The sequence below is a fragment of the Ruditapes philippinarum genome, unplaced genomic scaffold, assembly GCF_026571515.1.
Source record: "Ruditapes philippinarum isolate M1 unplaced genomic scaffold, ASM2657151v2 ctg1652_1_1_1_1, whole genome shotgun sequence".
Lineage (NCBI taxonomy): Eukaryota > Metazoa > Mollusca > Bivalvia > Venerida > Veneridae > Ruditapes > Ruditapes philippinarum.
The window spans coordinates 135,141-146,814 of record NW_026857665.1 but is presented as its reverse complement, the minus strand read 5'-3'; the positions used below and the strand labels follow the sequence as shown (position 1 = coordinate 146,814).

At 31.0% G+C, this 11,674-nt stretch overlaps 1 protein-coding gene across 4 annotated transcripts in view; it reads right to left on the bottom strand.

Moving 5' to 3' along the window:
- Nucleotides 1-210: 210 nt before the first annotated feature.
- Nucleotides 211-11,674, bottom strand: part of LOC132750529 (beta-arrestin-1-like) — an 80,354-nt gene continuing 68,890 nt past the window's right edge. For all 4 annotated transcript variants that reach the window (XM_060740524.1, XM_060740523.1, XM_060740525.1 and 1 more), the window contains one exon: nt 211-7,685. In XM_060740524.1, the coding sequence (XP_060596507.1) occupies nt 7,589-7,685 (97 nt within the window). In that variant the 3' untranslated portion in view covers nt 211-7,588. The remainder of the gene's footprint in view (nt 7,686-11,674) is intronic.

The window sequence follows — 11,674 nt, the reverse complement described above, 5'->3', positions numbered from 1 at the left end:
CTGACAAATGGTGGAGTGTGGGGGCACCTGTGTCCTATAGACACATTTCTACTTAATCTTTTTAAGTTTTATTACACTTTGTCTGCAAACATTTTTCTCATTTCCTGAGTTTCAGATAACATCTATATTTTAAGGGTTGATTGGTTTGGGGTAAACACCATAATAGTTACAATAACTGGAGTGGAAAATATTGAGACAAATACAAGGTAAAACAATTCTCTCACATTTTTATTATAATTATGTCACATCTCCCCTATTAACTATTCACTAAACTTTAGTTCACATGTTAAAGCTGTAAAATCATAACAGAATAAAATGACAGAGAACAATTATACAAACATATGAATCATAAATACAAAATACACAAAATAGTCACTATATCCCCATACTTCTGAGGCAGATCAATACAAAATTTTACTATGAATTGTATAATATAATTATGTACTGGTATACTTCAGAAAGTAGAGGTTTATTGATTATATAAAATATATTCACTGTTAACAGAATAGATTACATTTTGTAAAGCATACACTGTTGACAAAAATAAAAACATATTTTTTTTCAAAATCTGCTAAATGACCTATTAGCCAGTTGTTGTTTTTTTTAATGAAACTGGTAAAAATTTAGAGAACAATATATCTTGTTCAAGCAAAGACACTAAATAAGTCTTATGCTACATATATATATGTGCTTTGAGTAGTCTCGAAATGTTTTATCATGGTACATAGATAAGAATAACTCTTGTACATGTACAATTTTTTACCTTTGTTTTCAAGCCTGACATTAAACAGATATTTAGATAATTGGTATACATGTGGAGATACAACATTCAACATAATTAAAACAATTCTTTTGTTCTAATACAAAGCAACTACTTGCAAGATGTGACACATGTTTGATTCTTTTTCAAAGAAAATCCATGAGAACATTTTTTTTGTATTGATTTCTTATTTTATCAGAAATGTAAATGAAAAGCACAGAATGACTAAATTTATGTTCAAGTTTTTTTCCTTGTTCTAATTTGCATAGATCTATCTAAAATGTGCATTACCTGTTAGTTTGTTTGTTGACATCTCTCTATCAAGTATACTGTATAATCTAAAACTGGACACCAAAATTGACTATCTACACAGATGCTACATTAACAAAGTCATTAGTTTTAATAAAAAATTGGCCTAGCATAAAAGCCTTCTTTATCAAAGCATTAAATAACACAGTTACGTTACCATGAATTACTTCCCTTTAAAAAAAGATCATGCATGGAAAAATATACCAAAAATAACTTACTTACTATTTAATTATAATATCATATCTTTACTCATATACTGCTACACTAAGTCTGCAAGATAATGTGTTATCAATAAAAAATAAAGCTTAAGCACCAACAATATGTATGGGAATGGGAAATACATATAATATCCAACATAATATGCCATTTACTGGAGTACACAGGCTAAAAATAGAATTCAGTGGTATATGCTTTGTACACACAAATGCATAATTCAGAATAGTAGCATGTGCTCTGAATAAAACAGGCAAAAAACCTATACTGTTGTATGTGATTTTTCATGATTATTTCAGTATTTGAACCCATATAAAATGTATTTTTTCCAACTAGTTTTTAATAGAACAGCTTGTACACTATTATTTTTTTCAGATTTTAATACAATGTTATTCTCAAAATGATTTACAAATGCATGAATTTTGAAATAAAGTACATATTTAAAACAGCACATTTTGCATCTTTAACTTCCTTAGGTTTTTTTAGTGTAGAAATAACATACCAATCAATTTCATTTTCAGACAGCATACAAAAATATTAACTTACAGAAAACTGCATGATTATACCCAATATACTGTGACTTTTTCAAAACTTCAATGAAATCTATACATCACATGACCACCTTCATAGTCACATGACTGTCTATATTGTCACATGACTGTCTATATTGTCACATTAATGCCTAAACTTTTACATGACCGTGCATCAAGTCATGTGATCTCTTCTGGTGTCTGATGAAACCTTTAAGTCACATATTACCTTCATCATGTTCATAGTCAAATTGTCACCTACATTGTCACATGACCACCAATATTGTCACATCACCACCTATATTGTCACATGATTATATTGTCACATGACCACCTATACCGTCACATGACCACCTACATTTTACATCAATAAAATAAAACAATACCAATCATCATCTATATTTTGTTATACAATATCTAACATATACAACAAACACTTAAAATACACAAAATCTTTCCAACAAGAACAATAATTATTACTAAAATGTAGAAGAATTAACAACAAAAATAAAAAGTATTTTTTTGCATCTTAAGTCAACAAATACACAATGTTTATGATATTAAGTTCATTTAACTATTTACTCCCAGTATTATAGAATCAGTGCAGGTCATTTCATTATAAGTAAGTTCTATGTAAATATCTTAGCTTTAAAAATTAAAAAAATAACCTTTTTAACACAATGTTACAATGTAACAGTGTCAATAAAAAAACTTTAATAAATTATATCATCTGATATTTCATACTTTTCACAAAACTCAAATTTTTGAGAAAATCCAATGTAAATCCACTTCCAATATAAAAATGTTGCTCTGATCTATTTTGGCTTATTCTTGTTTACAACAGTCTCTTCTCTATTCTGTTTCATATTCTATACTGCTTTAAGTAGAACTTTGTTTTGATTATTTTTCTATATTGTTCCAGAGACATAGATAACATATATCTGTCTCTGATTGTTCCCTTGATTTTTGACTGTGTAGAATAACAAATAATGCAAGTATGTATTATCTGTGATATATAATATAAGACTGTGTACATTTACATTATTCATTATCAAGTATTGCTTGAAAACATTGCCTCAAATTTGGGTATAGCAGGGCATTTTTACACATAGTAGGGCATTTTTACCCTATCACCAGGGGGCCAAAATATTGCCCTTAATTCCCAATACAAATTAGTCTCTTTTTCCAATTTTAACTTCTGGGAAGGACTGGAACTGTTTTGACTTATGACTGGTTATATGACCATACACATGTTAAAAAAATTTAAAGTCATTTGTAAGTTTCATTTCATTGATTGCTTAAAAAAAATTCAAATTTCCCAATATGTTGAACATTTTCTCCCAATTCATGCCAGGGGCATTTTCTCTAAATAGCTGAAAAAAAGGTCCTGCATAGATTATAAATGTCATAAAATTTTGGACAATTTTAAAATAGCCAAGATTGAAAATAGCAGTACATTGTGTCCAAACTTCATTGAAGAGGAGACTAAATGAGCCCTGTCATGACAAAACCAACATAATGTGTTTGCGACCAGCATGGATCCAGACCAGCCTGCGCATTCGCGCAGTCTGATCAGGATCCATGCTGTTCGCTATTAGTTTCTCTTACTCCAATAAGGTTTGAAGGCAAACTTATGTTGGTTTTGTCATGACATGGCTCAATTATTATAAACTTCTGCTACTCCAAAATTATAAAATATCATTACATGTATATTGTTTGTTCAGGAGACAAAGAAAACTATGAAATAATTTCATGTTATTATAACTATGATATATAAATTGTTCACAAACATCACTTCCTACTTCAATAAACAATAAACACAACATTGAATAAAGCACAAAGATAAAACAAATGTGTTTCTATCCAAACATAATAAATGTCTTTATTGATCTACTTCCATATTCTCTCTCTTAGCCTTCACACTTTGAGTACTTCCACGTCGACTCTGGTTGCTTCCGCGGCGACTTTGAGTACTACCACGGCGAGGTTTGCTGTAAATTACATTCCATATAAGTTGTACATTCAGTTTGTCTATATTAAAATGACCATAAATGTTGAAACTATATTTTAAAATATATGTATATTTGAAATAGTACATGATTGATGTGTGTAAATGATATTATCAACGGCACAAGTTACATCTTCAATGATGCGTAGCTTCTTCAACATAATGTGTTAAATAACATTCTATGTAATATGAATGACTATATTTGGCATATTCTACTTCCAAAATGTAACGATTCTAATGATAATGATAATTATTTTTCTAAAATGCATCATTAAACTGCAAAAACAAATTTCAAATTAACCAATAAGATGACAGATAGAACTGGTCTCCCAATTTGAAGGTTAGTCACTCCGATATATATTTTATATACTTGAAAGTTATTGTTTAATAGCTGTATACATAAAAAACAAATGAAAGGAATTTATATAAATGTAGAATAACTCTTTATCTAAAACACTTCATAAGAAATAAATAAGAATAAAAATACATATGTTAATAAATGAAACAATATCTTTGGTAATATGAACAAAAATAAATCCCTGAAGAAGCTTATCTTAAGTTAAAGAACAAAAACATAGGCTGTCCGGATTGTATGTGATTAATTGTTGTGAATTAGAAGAGATAATTGGCAAACACAGAGTTTATACTTCATGTACATCATTGCAATATTAGTAAGTTCATCGTAGTTTAAATGTTTTGTTAGTTTACTGACACAGTATAATATTATGTTTAGTTAAATAATATCATTTCAACCTCCAGGGAGACTGTATTTTCCTTGAACAGACCTGTACTTTAAATATGCGAAGAAACATTGTACTAGTATTTGACCAATGAAGAGCTTGAACCCATGTTTCCTGTTCAGACAGGCAGACACCTTAACCACTTGGCCAGATCTTCCCCTTGGACACTGATATCCATTATTGATTTTCAATGCTGCATATCAGTATCTTGTAGGAATAAATGTGATACGTTGATGTTAATCCTGCGGAATTTGTACAATGGATTTGCCCATACTTGAATTTGGAACAGTCCATTCAAAGTTTAGGGATTTCAATATTAAAACAAAAACATTATGAGAGCTACCAACAGTAGTGCATATATTAGTGGCAAAGGTTTATCACATTTGGTTCCAGCATGTTGACATTGACTAATGATAAAGTTAATAGTATTATACAGATTTTAAGCCTGTGAGAACATTGCTTTTAGTCATAATATATACGGGTAGGAATTATTGCCTAACAAAACAATTTCAGTTTGTTTACTTTGATGATTTTAGAGCTAGACTTTATCAGACAAATAGCAGAGGAAAGTTCCTAGATTCTGAACAAGTACTTGACAGTCACATGTTACCAGACAAATACAAACAAATGTTCCTTGTTTCTATTGAGAGCTAAATTTTATCAGGCAAAATTCCTAGCTAGTTTTTTTATCATGCACATACCATATGAATGTTGAAAACTACATTTTTTTCTGGCAAAATTTTACCAGGCAACTACCAAAGATCTAAGGTTCTTTTGAAAGCTAGATGTTTTCAGACAAATACTAAACAAATGTTCCTAGATTCTGTACAATCTTTTTACATGGTCCAGTATGTATGTTTATATCATATATAGCTCAAGCTGTTAGATGAGTAATATATTGCTAATATAAATCATTTATACACGGTCATATTACTTGTCAATAGTCTTTGTAATTAATTTATAATAAAGCAAAAATTACTGTATAAATAGACAGCAGCCATGTATACAGATTATATAAACATCACTATTATCCAATAAAAAGTTCGCAATGTGCAGTATTATAAATCAATATAAAATAGGTGTTGAGGAGGAGCAGCATTCAACGTAATTATTGTTATCACCCTGATGTTTTATTTGGCATATCAGACATCTGTAGACATAACTCTGTAAAATTTTCATAATGTTTGCTGAATGAAGACAGGATGTATTACATAGAGGTAGAATTGTTTCTTGATATTTCATATCTTTACCTTTTGTGAATAAAGATATTACTATTATTATTTATATAACAGTGCAAATTAAATATACACATCTAAAATTTTAGGGTGATATACAAATATTCTTTACAAAAATCGGACAATTGACTTTATCTAAAAATTTCATTGTTTGCATTAATGTGAAACAAATATTTGACCAACCTGCTGCAAAGTCTAGTCTTATTTCTTATCAAATATTTTCTCATTTTGTAATATATTGTATTGTTTACAGCCTCCATTTTCTAGTTTGTTATATAACCAATGACAGCACAGAACAAATGGACAGTGCCCAGTCATTTAACTAAGTCAAAACCAAGTTATTGATAAAAAATAAAATAAATCAGTTCAATAAGCACCAGTAAATTTCAAAAAGCTAAACATTTTTTTGAAATCTAACAAAACTATTTTAAATAAGGAGAAAAACTCTTCTAGAGAATGGTAAGTTAATTATATATATATCTAAATGAGCACCTAATTTCATCATTACATGACAAAGCTGGACTGATGCCTTGTAAGAAGGTATTTACATTAAAAATGGGCTTTTTATATTACAGTAAACATAATACAGTTGCCTTCAGAAATTTCTTCCAAAATATGTATAATGTATAGCATACAGAAAAACCTGTCTACACAGACCACCACTTATGTATAAGAAGGCAGCCATCATGTTTATATACATGTTATCTTGCTTTTAATTGTAGGAAACAAAAAAACAGTGGCCTTTTAAAAAACAAGTATTGTTAATTCTTTCCCTGCTATGACCATGTAATCACCTTGTTAAGCTTTAAATTTGGATCCTAATGAAGGAATTTTATATCCCTAACACTTCTTTTACAATATGAAAAACAATGGTAAACAATGTTTGACTGAAAAATTAACAAAATTTCAATTCTAACAGAGAAGGCTATGCTTTACAATAACAAAAAATATATATGATATAAAATGTCATATTTCAAAAAATGCAGGACAATGCAAGTTTCTGTAAAAGGAAATTTGTGTTGCTCAGAGAGATGTTGTTGCTATGCCATGATGAAGAAAAATTAAAACTTTATAAACTGTATAATCAAACAAAAGACACATGTGTATCTATTGTTAGTTTTTTTCTTTACATAATAAAAAAAGACATATGTTACCAGGCAGTGTATTGTTCAGAAATATCGGGCACTAGTTCAATATTCTACAGATGTGTTCAGAGCTATATTTTTACTTCTCTATAACATTTTAACTTGCTAACATTTTGATAGTTCCGAACTTTTTAGCAAAAACCAAAAATAAAAAATTACTTTTTTTCGTGTTAAGACTTTTGTATACATGATTTATATGTATATATCCTTCGCTATTTTTATTATTTGTCATCAGTAAAGAATTCATTGTTACATTTGTATTTTTCTTTCTTTAACTTCAAATTAACATCATTTTATGTTAAAATTTTCAGATTATAGGAAAGAACTCTGGTGTTTTCATTTTTAACTTTCATTTTCCAAGATTCAAGCCCTGGTGTGATATTTTAAATGCAATGATAGTTAATGTTGTTAACAAATATTGTTTAACTTCTGTCAGAAACCAGGAAACTGAAGTACATGTACTGGTATATAAAAAGATTTCCGCCTTAACATATGATGAAATATGGAAAGATTTAAATTGATAAAATTTGATTTCTAAATGACTAAAAGCTGATTCAATTTGTGATGTCCATCTCTATCCCCGCATTTGAACTGGCAAAATATTCATGATAAAATGGATAAATGATGACAAGCAAAAGGTCACATGATCTATGCTTCAGTGTCATCCCCATCGTGACCCTTCAGACGTAGACGAGCAAAATCTTCAAATATAAAGTCATCATCCTTGTACTCAAAGCCTTCCACACTGAAATGATGAAAACAAACAATTCAATCAATAAGATTATATAATAAAGTCAATCAATAACATAATTTAAAATAATATAATAAAGACGCCAGGAAATACCAGTTCATTAAGTTTGCATCACTCGCTGTGTATTGCTCACAAAGCAATCTCTATACAACTGCAAATTATATTAGAGTTACAGTGATATAAGCAATCTGCCAATCTATAGAGTACAGTATTCTTTCAAAATTTAATCATTTTACTAATCAAATCCTAATTTATTAACATTTTATAATGAATGGGTAATAACTCAGTATTTTTTTTTTTAAATTGTATTTCCTAAATAAAAAGGCAATATGAAAAGTTCATGACATTTTTTAAACAAGAGGGAAATAACTCTGAAAATTGGTCATCAGGATTGTTGCTTTTCTAGTACATTGTATATGTAAATTGCCAGCAATTTAAAGTCACAAACCTTAACATGTTGACTGAGTACGCCTTAAATATCATGTATTTAGTAATAAAACAAATACACAATGTGATTACTACATCAGGTGTGAGGGATAGGGGTATAAAAGTGAAATATTAAAAAAAAAAAATGAAACATTGGGAGAATATCTTTTACCGTATTACGAGTATGTGATATAATTTAAAATGTATACATTATAAACAACGATGAATACATGATTATTGCTTACTAGTCTTTGTTTATATCTGACATACTACTGCCTTTTAAATGCTAAAAGTTGGCAACTTTCAGTTGTATTGTAATTAAAACAAGTCTCAATTCTCAAAGATTTACTTAATTTTATAAAGAAGACATGAAAATTTGATGAAAACAGACATAAAAGATCATTTTTATTTCTATGTATTAAAATACAAATCAAAGAAGTCATAAATTGTTGATATGCAATAACTAACAAAGAACAATATAGCAATTAACCCATTACTTCATGAGCATTTTGTGAAAAATGGCTGTTTTCATTGAAAAGTCTCCCGTTACAAGTTCAAATTGCTATAATACTATAAAAACTGCTTCAACACTAATCAAACTTGGCACAAATGATGACTGGACCATTGTCCTTGCAACAACATGCTCAGGCTTAAATTTTCTGTTACCATGGCAACGAGGGGACATCTCAAAATTGCCAAAAATCACTATTTTGCGTTGATTTTTTCCATCAAAATTGATTTCAAAGTGCTGCAACTTCTCAATGGATTGAGATAGAGTCAAATGCTTTTCAGCGTTGGTTACACGTTACCTTATGATCAATCTGGGGTCATTTACAGCCTCTCACAAGTCTAAAATTTTCTTGGCGATGAGGGGGACTCCGCCCCCCTTCAAACCCCCCAAAACAGAAGGGGGCACATCCCCCTTCTGGCAACCCCCTGATGTATCTTTTGGTTGGGGGGCCGCGCCGAAAAAGAGGTCACTTTTTTTAACAGCATTTCTCAAACAAAAACGAGTGTTTGGGGCCTAAATAAGGCATTTTTTCATCATTTGAGACAACAAAAAGGGGAGGGGGGTGAAAAAGGCGTTAAAAGGCGTGTATATGAAGTAATGGGTTAACAGAAAATGATGAAAATACTTGAAATTACCCTAAATTGCGTTTTTTCATGTTTAAACATGGCCTGTCATATAAATTTGAAGAAAAAGTGTTGTTTTGTAGATTTTTTTATTTTTTTCATTAACCCATTACTTCATGAGCATTTTGTGAAAAATGGCTGTTTTCATTGAAAAGTCTCCCGTTACAAGTTCAAATTGCTATAATACTATAAAAACTGCTTCAACACTAATCAAACTTGGCACAAATGTTGACTGGACCATTGTCCTTGCAACAACATGCTCAGGCTTAAATTTTCTGTTACCATGGCAACGAGGGGACATCTCAAAATTGCAAAAAATCACTATTTTGCGTTGATTTTTTCCATCAAAATTGATTTCAAAGTGCTGCAACTTCTCAATGGATTGAGATAGAGTCAAATGCTTTTCAGCGTTGGTTACACGTTACCTTATGATCAATCTGGGGTCATTTACAGCCTCTCACAAGTCTAAAATTTTCTTGGCGATGAGGGGGACTCCGCCCCCCTTCAAACCCCCCAAAACAGAAGGGGGCACATCCCCCTTCTGGCAACCCCCTGATGTATCTTTTGGTTGGGGGGCCGCGCCGAAAAAGAGGTCACTTTTTTTAACAGCATTTCTCAAACAAAAACAAGTGTTTGGGGCCTAAATAAGGCATTTTTTCATCATTTGAGACAACAAAAAGGGGAGGGGGGTGAAAAAGGCGTTAAAAGGCGTGTATATGAAGTAATGGGTTAACAGAAAATGATGAAAATACTTGAAATTACCCTAAATTGCGTTTTTTCATGTTTAAACATGGCCTGTCATATAAATTTGAAGAAAAAGTGTTGTTTTGTAGATTTTTTTATTTTTTTCATTAACCCATTACTTCATGAGCATTTTGTGAAAAATGGCTGTTTTCATTGAAAAGTCTCCCGTTACAAGTTCAAATTGCTATAATACTATAAAAACTGCTTCAACACTAATCAAACTTGGCACAAATGTTGACTGGACCATTGTCCTTGCAACAACATGCTCAGGCTTAAATTTTCTGTTACCATGGCAACGAGGGGACATCTCAAAATTGCCAAAAATCACTATTTTGCGTTGATTTTTTCCATCAAAATTGATTTCAAAGTGCTGCAACTTCTCAATGGATTGAGATAGAGTCAAATGCTTTTCAGCGTTGGTTACACGTTACCTTATGATCAATCTGGGGTCATTTACAGCCTCTCACAAGTCTAAAATTTTCTTGGCGATGAGGGGGACTCCGCCCCCCTTCAAACCCCCCAAAACAGAAGGGGGCACATCCCCCTTCTGGCAACCCCCTGATGTATCTTTTGGTTGGGGGGCCGCGCCGAAAAAGAGGTCACTTTTTTTAACAGCATTTCTCAAACAAAAACGAGTGTTTGGGGCCTAAATAAGGCATTTTTTCATCATTTGAGACAACAAAAAGGGGAGGGGGGTGAAAAAGGCGTTAAAAGGCGTGTATATGAAGTAATGGGTTAAAGATGAAACATGTAAATTGCCAATTAGCATTAATTTTCTTTGTAACATTTTCTGGGCAATTGTAAATTTCAGTATCTATTAACAGTTAATTAATGTTACATTGTAACATTTTTTTAACTGGAACAAAGTCACATGATCAAAATATGAAGTAATAAGTGACAAATATGGTTCTCTATATGTAACATAGCAAGGTGAAATTATGGGTCCATTCCAGAATGATTCTCTAAATTTAACATGGCCTGGTGAAAACATGGATCCATTCCAAAATGACAGACTGGTTCTCTAAAATTAATGTAACATGGCCTGGTGAAAACATGGGTCCATTCCAGAATGACAGACTGGTTCTCTAAATGTAACATGGCCTGGTTAAAACATGGGTCCATTCCAGAATTACAGACTGACTCTCTAAATACAACATGGCCTTGTTAAAACATGGGTCCATTCCAGAATTACAGACTGACCAATTGAACAAGATAAAACTTCCAATATTACTATAATGGAATTTCCCTATTTCATAGTGGACCTGTTGAAGATCATTTCTGGCATATTGAAGCCAATGGCATTACAACTGTGCAGCTGACAGTGTAGACTGTTGTCAACTTTAGACAGTGTGCTAACTGGCCTAACACAATATTAGTGCTATTGACCTGCTATGGGTCATCAAAGGATCATTAGATTTTGGACTTAAGGTCTACATGTATAAAAGTCTACATCTAATTCAGTTTCAGAAAACTTCAGAAAATGCCTCCAACAAAATTATATACGACATGTATGTCATTATGAACATCAGGTAAAGCATCTATATATATGGTTATATAATATTAAATATACAAGGGTTTTGTGTATAATATCATATATATTTTAGAAGCTAGTACAATACATGTATATTCTAATATTAATGTTTATAGGAACAACTTCTTCACATGTTAGTACCTTTGAG